Genomic DNA, 22,530 nt, shown 5'->3' on the forward strand with positions numbered 1-22,530 from the left:
CATTAAAAAATGACAGGGCCCATAAGGGGTTGACCTGCTCACTAAGTAAACACCTATTTTTAACTGGGCTATTAATTTTTTTACGAGTTAAACTTTTCAAATAAGCAGAGGAAACACTGAATGCCTCAAATATGGATAAATGTGTTAATTAGGGTGTATCTGTACGCACGGACCTCCACCCAGGCCATAGTGGGACAGTCTGCTGTGTGTATTGTAGATTGGATCTGATGGCGAGGTAGTGGAATGTGTTGCATGCGTGCGGGAATGAACCAAACCTCAAGTAGGGGGGGGACGCTTGAAGCTAACAACGAGCTCACTCGAGCTGTGTCTGTTTTTGCGTCAGACTTTTGATAATATTCGTTTAACACGATTCAATAAAGCATGCAGGTTTGTAACTCAGCTGTATTCGTCGGAAAGGCTCGTCACGTGCGATTAATTAGACACGCCGCCACCCTGCCGCCTGACTGCAGAATGGATCGCTCCTTAGTAGGTGGGTCTTCGCTGCGGGCAACAGAACCGAGATCAATGAACCAGGCGATTTACCGAAACTGGTCAGACAAGCCAAGGTGGGAATAAACCATCTATCAAGAGCGAGGTTTTTTTTTTAAATTCAGCAGAAATCTTAATCTGCCCTAAGCACGGATTATCACTTCACTCCGAAGCCAACACTGAAGTGTGCGATGTGGAAAATTTACAGCTCTCTACTGTAACCCAATATCAACTGATTTTGAGAGTAGGTTTTTTTTTTTTTAATTCATCGTTGGGTCACATAACACGGGAGCATACAGGATGATCTTCGCGAATACGGCCAACCCGATGAGAACTCCGTCGTATCGAAAGCAGGTAGGTGAAGCGAGACATTGCAAAGGTAATGACGATAAAGACTAGGGATGGACCCGCGGTGGGTCAGTAGATCCTTTACCTGGGACAGAATGTATTTAACTCCTCTTGCTCGTGCGCGCGCGCACACGTACAGCGGCGGCGTCTCAACATCTAGAGAGCTGCCTACCTAGACAGCTTTTTAGGGAGCGTGCGGCGTTTTTGATGTTCGCCAACTCGGAGCGGGATTATGATGGACGAGGATGATGCACGCACCTATGGAGCCAGAAAAATGCGGGTGTCTAGGTAGACAGCTCGTTTGCGAGTTGAGACGCGGCCGCTGCCTTTCCAGTTTCCTTTTCGCGCGAGTTCCCTCATCATTAGGCCGTTTTGGATGTTAACCTTATCATTTATGCTAATTCAGCGTATCGTACAACACCGCTTCGCCTGCGCTCGCACAATGCAATATTTATAAAGTCTGTTGACGGAACTGGAAGTGTCAATTTCTTGCTTCGAGAGCCCAGAAATAGAAATGAGACAAATGAAGTGTCATTTCATTTTACTCACTTATCACACAAGAACATACGTTCTTCGGCGAAGAGGGACCGTCATATTGCATTTGTGAAATTTGTCTTAGTATCCCGTTAAGGGCACTGTCTTTTTAAAAACGTGATTATTAGCATATTCTGTGTTAATGAGCGAAGGGAGGTGAGGATGAGAGAAGCCTGTGGTGAAAGTCTCCCATGGCAACTTGTGCCAGGAGATTCTTGGGTGTGTTCTGAAGAATCTCGGCCTGATTAATATTCATGAGTTAATAGGATGTTTTCCAGCAATTGGCGGGGCAGCAGAGGGCGTGGCCTGTGGAATTCCGTTTGAACCCCGCTTGTTTGTACGCTCCAAATCTGTAAACGTGAGAATTTATGGATGTCACTCGTACGCACGCACGCACTGCGTGAAATCACACATTTACACATGCATTTGCATAGGCGCTGGTGTGGTGGAGCTCAGAGGGATGGCTGTGATGGAGGCAGCAGAAGTTAATGGGCTTCAGGATTTCACAGTTTATAGGAACCATATGGTCTAGGATGACTACAGCGCATAGCTCAGGACCCAAGGGACGCACCGACGTATGAGAGATGGCTTGGATATTGAATGTGACCCCCTCCTCTCTCCCTCTCCCATTGCTTTTTCTCTGTCTTAGTTACCCTTCCCATGACTTTGTTATTTTCCGAATCGAAAAAAAAACTGGGCATGTTCCCCCGCGAGCGCTTTTTCTACAGGACTTGAAATCGGTGTGTTTTAATCACGAAAATGTGTGAAAATTATCAGCTGCTTCAGTCATTTGACAGATTGAAGAGGAAACTAGGACAGGATCTCCATCTGTCTGCCCTGTTCACCTTTCTCGTTTCATTTTGTGGATATGCCGCATGAGATCCTCGGGTATTTTCCAACAAATTCTTCCCATAAATCCGCTCTATACAATGCTCTAAGTCATCCATCTGTCTCAGCGTGTGATTATTCACGCTGTTGTGGAAGGAAAAGTGGCTCGATCTCTTGCCTCGGTAATTAACAGGCGCTAACAAGCTTATGGGGCCATGTCCAGTTTCACCTCAGCGCACAAGTGTGTGAGCCGCTCATGTGAAAATGGGTCAGTGTGTCAAAAATGGAGAAGTCCCACTAACCCGACGGAGTTACAGCCAGGTGAACACGCAAACTTATTCTCATGCGCTTTTACGCATGCATTTAAGAAAAGTTTCAGTCAGAGACGCTGTCTTTTTCCAACCCAGTCTATTGTTTTGAGGTTTTTGCCGTCACTTTTGCGGTGACTTGGTTCTGTGAACGATCACCCGCTGATGTTTAACAGGCAGCCATTTTGTGACGGCTGGGAGAAATGGAGCCGTTTTAATGAATGACTAAGAAACAGGAAGTGAGTCAGTGATGTGGGCTGTGGTGGCCGCTGCTCAGGGTGGGCGAGAGGCCCACACATCCTGTATCCCAGAGCACTCCTACATCATGTGATCTTTCTCTGGAAAACATTCCTTCCTCCCTGCTAAAGAAGATTTATGGATGAAAACGCTACGCGCAGTATGAATGAACATGCCTCTGTGGTCAGTTTGGTAATGCGGTTTGGTAATGACACTCTTGAGTCAAACTCAAATCCCAAATGAATACACAACAAGCACTAAAAGGTGAATAAAGGCATAACTTTAAGATATCCTGGTAAAGTCTCAGAAGATTTTTCGGTTTCGGATATATTGCAATGTTTAAAAAAAATAATAATAGCTTGCCCAAAAATTGTTACGATTCATAACAAAATGTCCTTTTTAAATGGACAGTCTGGTTCTGGAAAAATCCTGGTCAAGCAAGTTTCTTATTTACCTGTTAAGAACCGTTTAGACTTTAAACACACCCCCTTTTAGAAAATAGGCTAATAAATAATAGAGTTTTACCGTTTTTGGATCTATTCAGCCGATCTCCTGCACGTTTAGCTGCAGCTTGGCATAGGTCATCCAATTTGATTAGACCATTAGCATAATGCTCAAAAATGACCAAAGAGTTTATGCATAATATCCCGGCGCCTGTTGCAACTGTGCAGTAAAGTTCCTTTATTAGTACGCCAGAATGAGAGTATAGTTTCTCCTATCAGCCTAGAAAATTGCATTTTCTCATTTTCCGTCCGTCTTAGTACACAATGTAACTATAGAAAGGTCATGTTTTAAATAGGAAAAATATTGAAACTCTATGGTCATTCACCTTCTTTTGGTTTTTTGCTAATGGTCGGATTCAATGATCTACACTAAGCCACAGCTAAAAGTGCCACCGCTAGACCAGAGATTGGATAAATGGATTCAAAAACGGTAAAACTCAACTGTTTAAGTTGGAAAATCAGCCTGTTTTCCAAAAAAAAAGTGGTGCGTCCCTTTAATGGATTTAGTTTAGAGTTCAGAAGTATTGTGGATGGATCCGATCTTGACAAATAGTAATGCTTTGGTCAGGATTTACAGCTGAAGTTCGTATGTTTTGCCTCTTTGTCACCTGTTTGGAACCTGCAATTGCAGTTATTTGTGGAATTATCTTTTTTTGCATGGGTTTTTCACCCCCACAGCGCAGATGAATCAAATATGTGGCTGTCAGTCACCGCATGTGTGTGGATACTGTACTTAGGAATCACAGATTCTATGACTTGGAATTTATGGCACAAATTAAATATTTTTACAGTATATATTCATCCAAACAGTAAGTAACAAATCTGGCACTTCTGGCCAATTTAGGAAAAAAGCATTACAATAAAGCGTGCTACACTCGTGATAAAATCGAATGAATGTTTAGCTCAAATCACATCAAACAGTGCAAATAATCATTACCGTTATACGTTTTTCTTAAATTGTTCGTATTAGCAACATCTGCATTGCATGACTATGTGTAGATAAAACTTTTTATACAGTCTAATCTCTACTTGCCAAACCAATCGAATTTTTATATAAAGAAATGGGTTAAAATCTTCCTTAGAACTGATTCTCTTTAAAATACAAAACCTGTGTAATCCCATTTAGTCAGAGGCACATTTAAACCTAGAATATATAATTTAGTGTCAGTCACATGCATTTCGTAAATGCATAATCTGGATTAAAATTTGCCATCAAAATGATAAGTTTAATTATTACAGCTGCTGTAAAAAAAGGCTATAAACAATCCTCCATATACAATAGCCTATTAGCCGGGATAGATTCATGTTTACAGACATGGCGTAATGACACAGTGCCATGCTCGAATTTCCCGCAAATTCCTACTAGTACCACTCACATTACAAAACATTATTGTAATCTTAAGGTATTATAATCGTAAGGCAATAGTTTTGCACACTGGTTGGTTATGTACGTCCTCAAAAAATGATTCAATATAATTTTTACCCCAAAAAAGGTACGGAATGCAGCTTTAAGGTTAGTATTAGAGGTCAAAACTTTTTCAGAGTTATGTAGACAGTCGGCACGACATGACCAATGACCTATTTAGCTCTGAGGCGAGGCTTGCTTGGGAAAAAAATCACGCAATTCTTTCACAAGCAAAGATGTGTCTACGATCACGGTTTAAATTTCTACTTTTATGATATTTTTCTATCTTGTTTTGAAGCTTAAAAGCTTCCAACCCCGGTTTGACTATAATTGAGTGGAAAAGAGCAGCAGCACATTCCTTAAAACATCTCCTTCTGTGATCCACTGAAGACAGAAAGAAAGCCATATGTGTTCGGAACGCCATAAGGGTGCGTAAGGATGCCATGATTTTCATTTTTGTGTGAACTGTCCCTTTAATCATTGCACACAGCCGTGTGGCAAGCGCTTAAAGGAGCTGATGCCGCATTAGGAACTTCTCCAGAGTTATATGGGCTTTCATCCAGTGAAATAATCCCAACACATTCAGCTCTGGAAGAATGCGTAGATTGGACTGATATGAGAGTTGAAGGACCGACTGTGTGCCTCTAGGCCTGTTTGTGCTTCGCTTTAACAGGAATTAGACTGTAGGGAGCTGTGGATGTGGGCAGACTCGCTGGCGATGACTGACTGTGTAATAATAACACCAGTTCACTACAGATAGAGTTAAAGATATCACCATGATGAATGGAGTGGCCCTGCCACAGCGTGTTTGAGGGGGAGAGCGGGGTGGGGATGGGGTTTTCTTTTTATGTAGTTAGTGTGGAAACTCATAGCGTAGAAGAAAGAGAAGTTTGTCCACGGTTTGTTTTGGAAGTCGCTATTTTTGTGTTTCAGTGCGGCCATTATGTGATGTCATCTTCTACGCATTTCCATTTGTCAGATCAATGAAATCTTTGTTTCCGCTCCCATGACAGCCTCCCGTTGCTCCGCCCACCCTCCCGATGGCCCCGCCCAGCCCGAGCACCAATAGCAGCACCAACAACAGCAGTAGCAGCAGCAGCACAACCGGCTGGGAGCAACTCAGCAAAACAAACCTCTACATCCGCGGCTTACCGCCAGGAACCACCGATCACGACCTGGTCAAGCTCTGCCAGCCGTGAGTATCTGATGTTGCGTCATGGCAAAATCACCGTCACTTAGAGTCTTGGATGTGCATTCGACCCAATAAATAAAGGTCCTGCGTTGTTCTCCTTTTGCTGTGTGATTCTGCAGCACAGCAAGGCTGGCGTCTGTTAACAGCTTGAACATGCGAGATTGTCAGATTTAGGTCAAGTTTTGGGATAAACCCTCATGAGCCCATGTTTACCCCACAAACATCCGCCACAATCAGCTTTTTCAAGACTGTACCACTAATAACCAGTTAAAACCACCTTGCTCGTGTCAGTGATATTATAGTCTGTCACATGATCTAAGTTTGAGGTCGGAAGCAACATGAAATTTTGTTCACAACCTGATTTTACTTAAACTTGGAATCGCATTCGATTATTTAACAGGATGTTTAATTAAAGAAAATGCAGCATAGAACGTTTTTCAATTACACTGCATGGTATCCCACAATGCAACGCTCGTTTGGCATTCTCATTCTGGTTTGTATCCCAAATAAGTCATGTCTTTCTGTATTGATTTGCAATAGACACTTTACACAGAATCAGATTAAACAGATTTTTTTCAACCTAAAGTCAGCCTAAAATTATATGTAATAATTTGACATTTGTCATTATTTGTATTTATGAGTGAAATTAGATATTTTGTTAAAAAAAAAAAAAGGCTTGATTTTTATTTAATAGGAATTGACTGCGTCATTTAATAAATTTGCTTTGTTTACCCAAATGGAGTTCAATAAATTAAGAGGTATCAGTGACATCCACTTAAAAAAATAAATGTCGTTTCAGAGGTGGAACATGTAATGATTACACAGACAAAAATGTTTTTTGTTCAGGATAATGTGCACTGATGAATCATTTGAAAGTTATAGGCTATGAACCAAACCAACCAGCTATGAGGTGCGTTACAACATTACAAACGCTGATTCGAAGCAAAAGGTGCAAGACTGTGCAATGAATGGCTTTACTGAGAGATATATATAAGGAGATATATATAAGTGTTAGTTTAAAGATGTTGATCATGTATGAAGAATTAATACAGTTTTTATGTTTATTTCAAAATATGCGCGTACATTTGAGAGTGTTTCAGCAGACATTTAACACAAGATCTGATTAACGTGAATCCTATCATTAAGCTGATGATACACCGGCCAACTTTTTGAGCAATGCTGCTGGGCAACTTTGGAAAATGTTGCTGTCAATGGGCAACCAGGTAAGACACAGAGCCCACGACTGATCTAAATATAAATTTGTTACCCATTCTCGAGTGCTGAACCATCATTGCTCAAAAAAAATTGCCCCGTGTGTCATCAGCATAATTAAACCTCTGTTGTGCAGCAGTTTGTTTGGCAAAAAATGTAAGGGGTTTAATTTTCACTTGATTGGGATGAATTAAATTAATGGTTTATGCCTTCATTTGTTTACTAGAATTTTTTTTTAATTTAATTTTTTTTTTTTTTTTTAAAGTTCTGTCAAACGATTAAATATAAACGGTTTTGTTTATGCAGTACACACACATATATTATGTTTAATGATTACATATATATAAATACACACACACATGCATGCATATATATATATATATATATATATATATATATATATATATATATATATATATATATATATATATATATATATATATGTATGTATATATATATATATATATATATATATATATATATATATATATGTATATATATATATATATATATATATATATATATATATATATATATATATATATATATATATATATATATATATATATATATATACATACATACATACATACACACACACACACACACACACACACACACACACACACACACACAAGTGAGTGTTTGTTTGAGATGTGCTGGTTCATAACAGACGCTCTGCCTGCAGTAGTAGGCCAGCAGCTATGATTCAGCAGTTACTAGAGCAGGAAAAGTCGCAAGTCGATCGGATCTGCAGACGTTGTCAGGGGTTTCGTTTGCAAACACTCGTGCGTTGCTTAGTTCCCTAAAATATTGCGAGACAGCTGTTACTAATTTCATCCTGCTGAACACAATGGAATATTTGGTAATGCTTTTACGGATCTTCATACGCTTTCGTACAAACTTCTATGCGTGCGTGTGTTTATATTCACTTGAGAGCTCTTGTTTGTGCAGAGGCGTCCCAATCCCGCGTGTATTCCTCTCAGACATTCCCACCGTGGGTTAATTTACCCCTCGCAGCCTCCAGGAGACCAGTCATCTCCATGGTAATCCTTCAAATTGATTGTAAAGAGTCAAATGGGGGGCCCATAATCCTCTTGGCTTGTGTCCTGGTTAAAAGTGAGGCTGAGGTCATACGCACATAGAACTACAGACACAATTCTACATACTTCACGGCTGTAATCACAACCGTATATTTCGGTTCAAAGCATAAGGAATGTGTCAGTTCAGCTTTGAGGTATTGCGGTGACATCGTAACCTCGCTTTTTTCCGGAGCCGTTTTAATCACAGAGAGTGACCGTTCGGGGCAGAGCCGCGGATTGATTTGCCTTGATCCGCGTCAGGCTGAAAAACAGCGTCGCTCTGGGAGCCTCTGAGTGAATTCTGCCGGCGGGGGTAGGAAATGGGGCCTCCCCGCTGAAGCGCGTGGGTCAAGGCCAAGGTCGCGCGGTCCTTTGGCGCGTGGAGTCTTGTGATCTGAGTGTGAAATGTGATTGGCCCCGCTTTTCCCTCCCTTGCGACACGGCCCAGAACGCGCCCCCAAAATGTTGTTTAGCCATTGCTTACGCAGCACTGCTAAACGTCACGCTAAATAAATATTTATTCATCTCAGCCGGAGTTTTAATGACACAGGAAAAGGATTATAAATATATGAGCGTATTTAAATTTCAGCAGCCCTCGGTGAAGGTGAATGAAAAACAGCTCTTTCCCAGTCAGCACTACTGTCACGGCTCTTTCCTGCGCTGCCTTCCTGAGAGAGACGTCAATAAATCTAAGCCGGCATGAGAATACATTTATTTCATTATTTTTTTGTCATTTCATAGCTGTGGTGTGGCAGTTAAAAGCTTCAGGGTTAGTAAGATCTATTTTTATTCATCAGTGATGCATTAAATTGGTCAAACATTTATATTTTTTTTGTGCTGTCCACATCCAAAAAAGGTTTTTATTTACATAATATATGTGTGTGTACATTTATTATGGGAATATAAATATAAATGCATGCATGTGGGTCAAGACATGAAGATGATTTAAATGATTTTATGTCCATAGAAAGTACATTAAATGTAAGTAAAGGGTCTACTTTTAAAGTTTCAAATACGTTTTTGGAGAATAAAGTGTAAACATTTGGTTGAAATAATGTTGCATTTTCTTTGTGTAACACAACATGCATGCAAAAATTCAAACATGCATATTCTGACCTGTACTTATTACAATATCTAAAAGAATAAACACACAAATAACATTTTATTGTGTTTTAAATGAGTATAAGATTGTAGTAACAAATCTGCAAAACCTTGGCAAATTAAAACAATTTAAAATTGCAACTACTTAGTATTTGGGGTTAAAGTAATTAATCTATTAATGTGTCATAATGTGTTTACAGTAGTATGCTAGAATACTGCTCACAGTTTCTGTGTGTACTCTACATAATAGTATTTAAACATTGCTCATGTGTTAAATGCGTATGACCTGCTACATTTAACAAATATAAACTGTGTTAAATGTGGCATCCCATAATGCAATGCTTCATTTCTATTTTCAGTGTCACAAATAAGCCAGGTTTTACATACTATTTTTAAAACTGTATAAAATTTACGATACTGTATGAAGATCGTTGTTCACCATTCACTTACCCCAGTGTTTTCCCACAGTATTAATCTCAAGTTTCTTTGCTCGCACACATGCATGCATGCATGCATGCAAAGACAAGCGTTTCCTTTGAACCGTGTTGATTTGTGTGCTGTAATAACAGTTTCTCATGGACACTCCGTCACAGCAGCTCAATCCTCGTCTGTCACACAGTGACCCTGTAAAGCACCCAGGATGTCGGCATCGAGTGTCCGTCGATGATTCTGTCACAAGCGGCTCTTTGTTTCTGAATTAAATGCACCTCGAACAGACACGGAGAGCTCTTTTGGGTGGTGTTATTTTTTTCTCAGCTCAGGGATTATGATAGATCTTGTGTTTCATGTCCTGCAGGTCATGAATTCCTGTGCTGTTGTGTCATTTAATGAATTGACTGACTGGTGAGCTGAGCCTGTGCTAACTTCTCTTTTTCTCTGTCTGTAAGCAGATATGGTAAAATCGTTTCCACCAAAGCCATTCTTGACAAGACTACAAACAAATGCAAAGGTTTGTCATGTAATTTTATTCTTACACATTTTATTCTTACAAATTAGCAATATCAGTTTATAAATAGTGCTATCAAATAATTAATTGCAATCCAAAGTTATTGTGTACTGTGTATATTTATTATGTATGTATACAGTATATATTTTGAATATATTTACATTTATTTATTTAAATTTTGTATAATTTTATATATACCTCATATATATATATAACATTTAACATATAACATTTTATTTAAAAATACTTTCGTTTAATCGTTTGACAGCACTTTTTTTTTTATTTATTTTATTTCTTTGAATTCATTACTACCATGCTCAAGGCCACATTTAATTGAAATAGAAATGTTTTTTTTATTATATAAATGCAGTATAATCAATAAAAAGTATTAAGTTCTTTCAAAAATCTAAATCATCATACCCTTACTTTTAAACAGCAGTACAAATGCCAAGATATATTAGTATCATAATCATTTAGTAATACTGCATATGCGAAGTACTATTAAATTATTATGATGTCATCATTAACCGATTTTAAAAAACACTTAAAAAAAACAATTGTGACCCTGATAACGTTATGGTGTGACAAGCGAGGTGTTATTTAAAGATGTGTGTTTGGTCTAGTGGTTGGTTGTAGATTAGATAGTTTGTGGTAATCTATTGTGTTTTCTTCTTAGGGTATGGGTTTGTGGATTTTGACAGTCCTGTGTCCGCACAAAAAGCAGTCGCTGCTCTTAAAACCAGTGGGGTTCAGGCTCAAATGGCCAAGGTGAGTCATCCATTTGTGACATCACTTCCTTTTTAAAAGTAACCGGTTCATGACCTGTCTGGTAGGACGATTCAGGAAATGTTGATGTAAAACATTAAAATCTAACCTCTGGTGTCTTTTCATGTGCATTTCTTCCTTGTTTCCTCTCTTCATATTCTGGTCCAGTCTCTCTCTCTCTCTCTCTCTCTCTCTCTCTCTCTCTCACACACACACACACACACACACACAGGCATTTCCTGTGTATCTTTGTGCCTCAGAGAAGTATGTGTGTAGCAATCCTGCAGTGACCTTCTCCTAGGATCTGCTGGGTGTTTCTGCCTGCATCTTCAATTTTTAATCTGCCCTCTTTTTCCTCTTCCTCCCTACTGTCAGCATATTACTCTTCCACTTCCCCGTTACGTGCGTGTGCGTGTGCGCGTGTGTGTGTGTGTGCATGCGCGCACGCTTGTGTGTGCTGTGTAAACATGTCTGACGCATACATGTTGAGGAATGTTGACGTCTTATCTTGGCCTGCCTTCATTTCTGCTGAGGCATCTAGAATAGCTAGCTGAGATTCTGCCTTCAGCCAATCAAACGTCAGGCTGAAATGCAGCTTGTAGCATATCATGTGTCCTTGTTAGCTGAGAGACTAGTACAGATTTGTATTGTGGCTTCACAAAGTACTCAAGCACCACATCAGAGTATAAACCGCCTGAAGGTCTCACCCTTAAAACACTGCACACAATTGTAGTGGAAAAAAAATTAATGAACGGATGGTGTTGCTTCATAGGTATATAAGAGGAATAAAATTTTAGTGTTTTGTGATATTTACTCAGTCTGTTTTAGTTTGAAAATACAGGTTCGAAGCTTATCTGAACATGTTTCTCCATTAAAGGAGTTCACCCAAAAAAAAACTTGAGTTGGAACTACTCAAGGGTGAGTAAATGATGGCAGTATTTTCATTTTTGGGTGAACTATTCCTTTAATTGAATGTTATAGAGGGATGTAAATGCATATTGTAATATCTTTTACGTAATCAGCATTTCCACCAATCCTTCAGTGGAAGTGGTAGCTAAGCTAGTAGCTTTATCAGCTAGACATATGCTAAACCAACAGGCGAATCATTTAACATAACTAGCATGGTTGCAAACCAACTGGGTAAAAAAATGAATAACGAATGTTTAATTTGACCATTTATAGTTGCTGTGGTGTGTGACAACATTTTAAATTGACACCAAATACAATGCAAAGTGATTTTCTGTCAGAATTATTTACCGATAGCTTAGCTTGCATGCTAATCAGTCGGACAAAATGGCTTAATTTTACCACTACCATTTACAGTTTCTGTAATATACTTTGATATGCGATGTCATCTGTATTCATGACATATTGTAGCGGTTAGGAATAAACACCATAAAATGTATAATTTAAGGAACCAAACATGCAGGCCAGCCGTTGAACCAAGCTAGCAGGCTAAGCGTACAAAGCTTAGCTGTAAAGCTGAATGAAAAAATTTTAAGTTTCTCCTGAAAAACATGGAAAATGGTTAATTTGATTTTTATACTTCCTTTAATATACTGATGCATGTAGTACAACAATATCAGCAGTACATTAGTTGAATATCAGTTAGCAGTATGCTACGTGAACAGGCTAATTGCCTAGCAGAAACAACCTGGACAACAAAGGTTCTCTTTGAATTCTTCACAATACACATATAAAGGATGCTTAATAATGCATGTAATGTGCCATGTGTTTTCTGAATACAGCAACAGGAGCAGGACCCGACTAACCTGTACCTGTCCAACCTGCCCGTGTCCATGGATGAGCAGGAGCTGGAGAACCTCCTCAAACCTTTCGGACAGGTCGTCTCCACCCGGATCCTCCGTGACACTAACGGAGTGAGTCGGGGAGTGGGTTTTGCCAGGTCAGTGACATTTGGGTACTGAGGATATGTTCATGTGTGAATCGGTGTCGGATATATATCGTTTGTGCGGATGTGTTGAAAAATGTTAATTTTTCTTATTTTAAGAATGGAATCAACAGAGAAGTGCGACGCCGTGATATCTCACTTCAACGGGAAGTTCATTAAGTCCTCTTCTGGGATGCTGGGTGAGTGTTCGGCACAATATTCTCCACAATGCGTGTAAATGTAACCCTCGCCAACAAAAGCAGTCTTAAGTTGCTATGTTCATAGCAATAGCCAAAAATGCATTGTATGGGTCAAAATGACTGAATTTTCTTTTATGACAAAAATCATTAGGACTTTAAGGAAAGATCATGTTCCGTTAAGATATTTTGTAAAATTCCTTCTGTAAATATATCAAAATTTTTGCTTAGTAATATGCATTGCTAAGAACTTAATTTGGCTTTAAAGGCCGTTTTCTCAGCATTTTGATTTTTTTTGCACCCTCAGATTCCAGATTTACAAATACTTGTATCATGGCCCAAATATTGTCCTATCATAAACAACAATATATCCTAACAATCCAACCCTAAACACACACACACACACACACACATTCTATATATCTATCTATATATCTATCTATCTATCTATCTATCTATATCTATATATCTATATATATATCTCTCTCAACAGAAACCTTATTAATTAAATCTCAATTTTGAAAAATATACCCTTATGACTGGTTTTGTGGTCCAGGGCCACATATATTCTATATGTAGGCTAGAGCCTATATATATAGTCTGTACTGTGTTGTAAGTGAAATGTGTGTGTGTGTGTGTGTGTGTGTTTGTTACAGGTGCCTCAGAACCTTTGCTGTGTAAGTTTGCTGTCGGCGGGCAGAAGAAGAGACAGAGTCAGGCTAAATATGTCCCCAATGGACGAACCTGGACACGAGACGCCGAGGTGAGACTAGTAAGTCCTGTTTATAATTGTGTGTGGGTGTGTGTGTGGCATGATGGCAGGTGAATGGGTGTGTGTCTGTTTGTGGCTTGAAGCAAAATGTCACACTTTGTTTGGTTTGCAACCATTTTAATCTGATTATTAGCATACTTCATTCCTGATAATTTACTCATCCCTCCGTGGATGGGGGTGAGTAAATTATAAGGAAATTTTCATTCTGGAAGCGAAATAATCCTTTTATTGTAAAGTCCAACTGCCTTTATCGTGTGTTTGTTGTCAATATTACTCAACTTTTCTTTCGCTTTCTTTAGAGTGGAATGACCTTGACATATGACCCTAACACCGCCCTTCAGAATGGGTAAGAACCGCTTGAAAGTGTCTTAAAATGCTCGTTTAGATTCATAATCTATATTGTCTACACTATTCTATGGATTCCTGTATGTGAAATGCAAAAAAAAAAAAATTTATCATTGCTACAAATCAATTTCTTCCCGTCCGTGTCGTACTAATGGAGTCCACATTGTACAACTACGTTTGCTGGTATTAATTTAGTTTAATTATGGCCACATTGCAGTGATTTGTTTACACATTTTAGTTAAATCATGAGCACATTGTACTCTTTAAAACTCTTGTTTTAGTCCAGCCGTGGCCATGTTGTACTCCCTAGCAAAAAAATGAAATAAATGTAAAATACAATTTTAATAAGCATTTAAAAATGTATGTGCAGTACACCTAGCATAAAATAAGTGTATTGGAAATACATATAGTACATTTATTTTTCACTCGAGCCAACATGTTTTTATTTGGTTAAATCATACTTGGAAACTGAAAGATGCTTTTTTGGTACACCGTTTAAGCTCAAATGATGTGCAGATGTCATGTAGAGCCTTGAAAACTGTGTCCTGATGCTACAGGTACTACGCTGCTCCTTATGCCATGGGGAACCGGTTAATGGCTCAGCCAGGAGTGTCTCCATACATCTCTCCCATCTCTACATACCAAGTACTGCTCTTCATCTTCTACGCATGGCGTTGACGTGAGTGTTTCTGACCAGCACCCGCTTCCTTGCTAACATCTGTGTCTGTGTCTCCAGGTACAGAATCCTTCATGGATGCCACATCAGCCTTACATCATGCAACACCCGGTAAGGCCAAAAGACTCTCTCTTTAATCTCTCAGCATCTCTCCTTTAATTCATTGCATACTGCTTACAAGAGTTAAAGCGGCATGTGTTTCCAGCTTGTTTTTTCTCTGTTATTTAGTTCAGATGTATATTAATAGCTGTATTTCTTGCTATTTCTCTGATTGTGTTGTACTCTGTTTTATTGACTCAGGGAGCAGTTCTGTCGCCCTCTATGGAGCATCCCATGTCTCTGCAGCCGTCCGCTATGTTGGCTCCCCTCACCCAGCAGATGGGCCATCTCTCTCTGGGCGGCACTGCAACCGTATGATCATCTCACGCAGATTGCACTAATATATGGCACAAGCGCATTTGCTAATTAATAAGTAATATTACACCTGTGTTTTTAATAAAGCCACATCATTCCGCTTTTTTGCAGTTTATTCCTGCCAACACAGCTATGCCAGGAGCTTACATCCCTCAATATGCCCACATTCAGCCCTCTGCCATCCCTCCCGAGGTCAGTGCCGCACTCAGGTTATCCTATCCTATATAAAAATTCAAAAGCTTTTGAGGAAATGTATCAAAAAGTGAAGTGTATTGTTAATGTCAGATTTTTTTGGTTGCTTTTGGATTTTTTTTTATGCTACCTGAGGCAACATTTATTTTAATAAACAAGCAAGAGTAAAAAAACACATTAATATTGTGAATATGTTTTAAAGTTTAATTTATTCCAGATGTCAAATCTGAATTGTTAGTTGTCACATGATTATTTAATAATTGTTGTAATTAGTTTGTATTGTATTGTATTGTATTATATTATATTATATTATATTATATTGGAAAAAGAGAAAAACGGACAGATTGCTAAGACTATATTTAGGAAAAGTATATTTTTATCACACAGTTTTGTCTCAAGCAGATTGATCTTGTTTTGAAATCATTTAGAAATTAGTTGTTATTTTAATCAATAAACCAATCAAAAATTTATGAAATTCAAATTTATAATTTTAGCTTATTGTCTTTTTTTTCAGCAGGAAAGTGGTGTTCAGCCACAAGATGTGTCCTCTTCAGATCCTTCATCGTACCCTTTCCAACCAAACAAGCAATAAACGGTATTTAATTGTCATGTTTTAATTCTTGGATCAGTGTTCTGTTTAGAAGAACACAAGACGTTATAGAATTTTGACAGTGCTCTAAATCAGAATATAAAATTAAATGTTGAGCTCCATAAATAATAAAAAAAGGCTAAAAAGTATAAATAAATAGTTGAATCCCCTTTAATATGCTAGTGCTCAGTGTCTGACTGTTGCTTTTTTTTTGTTTACAGGTTTACCGTCCGAGGTTAGAAACAGACCCAGTCTGCTGAGTGTTAATACCGTAACAACGTTTGCTTTCTTTTAGAGGAAGTAACTTCAGAAAGGAAGTGACGCTCATGCACGGGTTGCAGGAAATTTGTCCATGATTTAATCATCAACAAGAAACCTCAGAAAACTCTTGCGCAAACATTTTCTCCAACAAACCAAGACAAGGCAATATTACACCACCTATGGACAACGGAAAGGGAGCAGAGTTTTATTTTGCTAGAAAGAGGAAGGAGAAGATGACAAATGCTTATTTTTTACCAAGAACTATTAACACAGACCATGTCTGTGGGTAACATTGAGTGATGATGATGATGATGGTGAGGACACCTTTCGATGCATGATGTTTTTTTTTTTCAAGTATGGTTTTTATTACGTTTTTATGGACTGTTTCTCAAACAGACAAAAAGAAACCTTTTTTTGCGGTTGGAGTCGAAATGAAGAGCTTTCTGTTTGCTTTTTTGGTCTTCCACTCTTTGCCTTTTTAGTAGTTCAAATATTTACCTTTTAAATAAGGAGGGTGGGGTTTAGAATGGCTGATGCAACGCTTGCTGGCTATTGGTCCTTTCTCCTGTCTCTCAAAGCAAAGGCTTTTCTGTTTGACTTTTAATGTCGCTCTGAATCAAACCTGTTCGTTTCAGGGTTATTGTGTGTCTGTCGTGAATGACTCTTCTTTCCACTGAATACATGTGTACAGTCTTTCGCTAGATGTAGAAGTGGATGTCGAGATGCGGGCGGGTGGGGATTAGGGAGGCGGGGAGGAGTGGGTGGGGTCAAGCTAGATAAGGTATGTGGGTGGGGCTAATAAAAGGGATATTGTGGGTTTGGGAAAGCTGTTCCTTCTGTTCACAGGATGATTGCGATTTTATTTACAGTGCCATTTTTTATTTATTTTATATTTTTTCTTTTTTGTTTTTAACACAACACATCAGGATTTTGTTTGATGCTCAAAAAAAAGGCAGAAGTGCAATGTTTATTTAGGTAGAAAGCAAGAAATTTTACAAATTGAACTGTTTAATAGACTTTTCACAAGCTGATTGTAGAAGAAAAAAAAAATTATGCTCTCTCGAAATCCTTGAAATATCAATAATGCCATTCATTATATAAATTAAACCTACATTTGTGGCCTAAAAATACATTTATAGACACGTAATAGCACAGTTTTGCAAAAACGCGTTCCAAAAGAGAAACTCCACAAAGTTTCTGATTAAACAATGTAATTAAAAACATTCGTCCTTACAAATGAATAAATAAATAAAAATGCAACTTCAAGGCAACTACGACACTTTCCACCAAAGACCTTTTCTGCCAACTATTGATCGCAATAGTATGGGCTACTGCAGTGGGTTTTGGTCAAACCGAATTGTAGTTCGTGTCTTTTTTTTTTTTTTTTCCTCAATCTTGGCTCTCAGCTTTATACTAGTTTGTAAGCATGGACACATGAACATCTCTAAGCAGTTGGACGGAGGGAAGACTTGATCACAGGTTCATAACACGGTTGTAAACAAGCTTTTCATCTGTCTGTCATACACTTACTTAAGCAGATTTCTGTGTGTCTGTGTGTGATTGTGTATTTAGATGTCCAGGTCAGCTTGGCCTTTGATCTACCTCAGAGTTGTATCTGTTGTCTGATTGGTCGGGCTGCAGGTCTATCCTGTCCAATCAGACGTAAAAGCGCTAGCTCAGGAGCTGGCGTCATGCAGAACTTCATCTTTAATGCGTCTATATGTCCTCCTCTTTAAAGAAACTTCTAAGTTTTGTATCTGTATGTCTTTCTGTTGGTGTTTTTTTTTTTTCACATTGCATTGTGATGTTTTGAGCTTGACTGTGTGGAGAATTTCTTTATGGTCTTCTTTTTTGTCCATTTTCTTCCTGATAGGTGCAGCAAAAAAGGAGAGGCTTGTGTAATTTTTCCTGCATTTGTTTAGTCTTTTTACAAAAATCCACATCAACTACCTTCTCTGGATTTTTTTTTTCTTTCTCAGTTTGCTGTAGCCTCTCCACGTTTAGAGGCCTAATCTGAAGAACCAAAGTGAAATATTAGCATAGTGACTAACGTGTGTCAAAAAGCAGCACATCGTAGTTTCATTGGAGAAGTACATTGTCTTTTATTTCAGATGTCGAAATAAAGGTTTCCAAACAGCAATCGTTCACGCAGTGTATAAACATAGGGCTGTTGTTGAAATATTGAATTTTTAAAATTGTTTTATTGAACACCTGCCACTTGCACGTCCAGAATTTGTTTTTATTTCTATTTTTTTCTGTTGTGAAAAGATTTTTGAATTAAAAGAGCTTAAACTTGTGTTGTTTGGTGATTTATTTATTTATCACAATTAGTAATTTCACAAACAAGCAATTCTTGATTTTCTTGAATTAACAGTTTGAGACCATATAAAGAAAATATCCACTGTACAGAGTAATCAATATAGATTTAACTCCATGTTTAATCACTATACGTATTAATTCCAGGTTTTTGCCGTAATCGTATTTACAACGAATAACCTTCGACTGGTTTTCGTAATGCCAGCGTGTAGTTTTTATCCATAGAGCCAACGCACAGTACCTATTAAACAAGATTCAAGATGACTTTGTCTTGCAAAGGCTGCCACAAAAAAATGCATACAATTATAATACAGTAACAGAGTACAAACATAAGTGCATGCATTCACCACCTTTATATCTTGAGTTCAGAAAATGTACTGATAAAGGGATGAAAGAGGGTTGTTTTTTTTTTACCTGTATATTTAATTGGAACACCATAATGTTTACCTGAGAGGAGCAGTTTGTATTCTGAGTACAGGACTTCAGCTATAATTTTCTTAGCCCAAGGATGTCCAATCCTGCTCTTAAAGGGCCAGTGTCCTAAAGAGTTTCATTCTAACTAGCTCCTATCCACTCCGGCCTGAAAGTATACTAAGACTGCACCCTGTGACTGTACAAGAAATAGTCACTGTTGGATCCTAGAGCATACAGAACTCACATGGACATTACATTCCATGTGTGCACTAATATAAATGTAATGGACCAGAAATTTACTTGAAAATGATACGGATTCGATTTTTTTATCTGTTCCATTTTCCAATTTACAGAATGAAAAAAAAATGGACTTCCCATGTATCGGGCCTAACAGATTTCTCTGGAAAAGAGATATGTCCCAAAGAGAGCTCAGGGCAAAACTAGACTGGGCCAATTCTTCTCTCAAATCATGTGAAGGCCAAACATTACATGGTTATATATTAAAGCCACGCCTTTAAATAATCAATTTATTCTACATACGGTAACCCTTGACTGCCAGATGCTTAGTTTCATGTCCTCACGTTTCGGAACTAAGGTTGTTTTTTTTTTTTGTGGAAAAGCTAAAAATAGTAAAGGAACGGCTTTTGCAAGGTAAGCACAATCGCATTATCATGTTAATGTACTCGATCGATGTGTTTCTATTTCTGCGCATCCCAACAGTGCAGATGCTGCTTCTGATACCATTTTTAATAATCAGCTCTGTTACTGTAATCTGCTTGAGATAAATATGGGGGAGACCAAGGTAACTAATGTATATATATATATATATATATATATATATATATATATATATATATATATATATATATATATATGAATATTTTGCACAAATATCAGCTGATGAGCCAATAACAATTTTAAACAGAAAACCTCAACGAGATCATGCGGAGATAATATTCATATCCCTGTTGAAAAAGGTATGTTTTGAAGCTGGGATGCTGGTTTAAGTTGGTCTTTCGCTGGTTTATGCTGGTCATAGTCTGGCAAAGGACCAGCATGAACCACCTTAAACCAGCATCTCAGCTTCAAAAAAATACCGAACGAGCATGTTTTTTTTCCAACAGGGATTTTTAAAAAGATTCAAAAGCAACACATTTTTAATGTGTAACACTGAATCTTTTTAAATGTCGTTTTGCATTTTTAAATATGTTAATTTTCTAACAGAAAAGTTATCACAGGCGAACAAGGTGCCATGTTGCTCATGATTAAATCTTGCGTGCTAGCCATGCCTGTATTAGCGTAGGTTGTTCATGTTCATTTTTGATCAATAACCCAGAGATAAAATGTATGTACGTTTAAATTCACAGTCATCTAAACTTTCCAAGAGCTATGGGGAGGCCTGCCGCCCATTTGTAAAACAAATTCATCTTTTGACTCTGTAGATTGGATTAATACAGATATATACATATACAAACTATACAGATGGGAGGCTCTGCAAAAATGCAAAAGCGCATGAAATCAGCGAAGACATAAAGTACGTATCTTTATGACACAGAGTCATAAAGCTAATGTGATGATCATCGGTGGTTATAATTTTATTAAAACTGCAGCGGTGTCAGTATAATGGCCAACGGCAGGATTGAGTGGCTCTTTAAAACCTCTTGCTGACCTCACTCTTGCTTTCTCTCTTTCACAGCGAGCAGGAACAGAAACACATTAGGCGTAAAGTATCGCTCGCAGAACATCCAGTGAAACCAGCAAATGCACTCTTAAAAACAGAAGTGCACTTGTTTTTAAGGTTCTTCACAGTGATGCCATAGAAGAAACATTTTTTGGCCCCACAATGAACCGTTCAATCAAAGGTTCTTTAAAGAGCCATCTCTTTTTTACTTTTTATAATCTGAAGAATGTATAATAAATGATTGTGTTATAGATATTAGAGATTTAAGTTGTTTTGTATATGGAGGACATAAAAGTCGAAATGAACCAGATAAAATGCTTTTTAAATAAATATTTATTAATATAAATTAATATTTAAATTAAATATTTATTGGTTGGGACTATAAATTGAGAAGTTCATAATACATATAGGCTATCTTGCAATTTTAACCATTTAATAAGAAAATGAAATATAGCAAACATAGCATATAAAATCAGTTGTTGACATTTGTTTATTTTATTTTATTTATTGTGTATTAAATTAAAATCTTACATAGCCTGGAAATTATTTAATGAAAAAGTCTGGGTCTCTCTGTGTCGCTCAGGCTGAGCTGCAGTGTCTATTCTCAGGAGCGATCCCACTACTGATCGACACGGGGGCTTTGACCTGCTCCGTCTCCGACCTGGGCCGGTTCACCCCTCCTTAGACGACCTGGCGGTCCCGAGCTCCCCCAGGAGCACCATATCGATACCGAACTTAGCGCGGACTCCCGATCGACATAGTCCACGGCAGCCCAGAAGCCCTGAGCTCAAGCGATCCGCCAGCCTCAGCCTCCCAGTAGCTTGGATTACAGGCGCCGCCACCGCACCCGGCGAGAACCCGAGAGACTCAACCTGCTGCTCAACCTGCCGCTCGCTGCGCCCTCTAGCGCCGAGAAACTACACTACACTCACATTAACCAGCGAACAGAAAAACATGTAAAGCTTACATCTTTAGTGTATTTTCAAATACTTGTTTAATACATTTCCAAAATTTTAATCTCCAGAGATTTGTACATAGGCTACTTTTGATTGAAACATTTCCAATGCTGTTTAATTCACTTCAATACATCAGACCATTATCTGATCTAATGAAAATTAATGTGACTTAAAGGGTCCCTATTATAGATTTTTGAATATGACCTTCATGTTGTGTGTGACACAGTTCTAAGTGAAAGAAAAATCCTGTAAAATATTAAATCTGAAAGTGCACCACCTTATCCTATATTATCTTATATTATATATTTGTTCAACGACTCATTTTCCAAACCCCTCCAGTGATCAAGTGTTTTGTCCTTGAATGCATGTCCACCTGATTTTTGGGAGTCCCAAAACCCCCCACTGCTTTTCCCAAAATAACCACAAGGTAAAATCAAGATGTGGTAGACGTTTTCCCCATGACGCTTATACGAAGACTAAATGGATTTCAGAAAACAAATATCTCAATTTCAGCATTTATAAAAAGCATTTTAGTTTTGTAGAACATCAAAGTTAACAGTAAGGCCTGCAGATAACGTGTGCGTGTTATTTAATACAAATATATTTACAGAAGGACATCATGTTTTTTCTCAGAGATAGTCAGTGGGGTAAACACCCCCAGCGAGAAATTACTGTCGTCATTCTGTTCTGAACATCTTTGATTTTTTTCATCAAACGTAATATAACTAATTGAATAAATATAAATATTTTGCTTTTATTTTCTTTAATTACCTTAAGTTAGCATCAGTTAGCTAGTTAGATAGCCAGTTAACATCAGCTAAAAAAACTCAAAATGGCTATTATGGTCTAATTTTGTAATTGATAATTATAGATTTT

The 22,530-nt window shown here is 38.0% G+C and overlaps 1 protein-coding gene across 3 annotated transcripts; it reads left to right on the forward strand.

Annotated features, from left to right (window-relative positions):
- Nucleotides 1-517: 517 nt before the first annotated feature.
- Nucleotides 518-17,014, forward strand: rbms1a (RNA binding motif, single stranded interacting protein 1a). Of its 3 annotated transcripts, none has more exons than XM_043252404.1 (14): nucleotides 518-843; nucleotides 5,666-5,847; nucleotides 10,130-10,188; nucleotides 10,862-10,953; nucleotides 12,699-12,856; nucleotides 12,962-13,041; nucleotides 13,695-13,810; nucleotides 14,110-14,156; nucleotides 14,713-14,800; nucleotides 14,892-14,942; nucleotides 15,132-15,242; nucleotides 15,357-15,437; nucleotides 15,952-16,032; nucleotides 16,248-17,014. In XM_043252404.1, the coding sequence occupies exons 1-13, from the start codon at nucleotides 790-792 to the stop codon at nucleotides 16,027-16,029; spliced, it is 1,197 nt and encodes a 398-aa protein (XP_043108339.1). In that variant the 5' UTR covers nucleotides 518-789; the 3' UTR covers nucleotides 16,030-16,032; nucleotides 16,248-17,014. The 3 variants fall into 3 exon arrangements, with proteins under 3 accessions (XP_043108339.1, XP_043108340.1, XP_043108341.1); XM_043252405.1 differs by having other exon boundaries at nucleotides 15,955-16,032; XM_043252406.1 differs by having other exon boundaries at nucleotides 13,695-13,801.
- The last annotated feature ends 5,516 nt before the right edge of the window (nucleotides 17,015-22,530 follow it).

Source organism: Puntigrus tetrazona, chromosome 11, assembly GCF_018831695.1.
Source record: "Puntigrus tetrazona isolate hp1 chromosome 11, ASM1883169v1, whole genome shotgun sequence".
Lineage (NCBI taxonomy): Eukaryota > Metazoa > Chordata > Actinopteri > Cypriniformes > Cyprinidae > Puntigrus > Puntigrus tetrazona.

Bases quoted from the DNA above. Each gene is read 5' to 3' on its own strand.
- rbms1a (XM_043252404.1), top strand. From the start codon at position 790: ATGATCTTCGCGAATACGGCCAACCCGATGAGAACTCCGTCGTATCGA. The intron at 14,943-15,131 runs GTAAGGCCAAAA...TTATTGACTCAG, and splicing joins CTTACATCATGCAACACCCG to GGAGCAGTTCTGTCGCCCTC. The intron at 15,438-15,951 runs GTCAGTGCCGCA...CTTTTTTTTCAG, and splicing joins CCTCTGCCATCCCTCCCGAG to CAGGAAAGTGGTGTTCAGCC.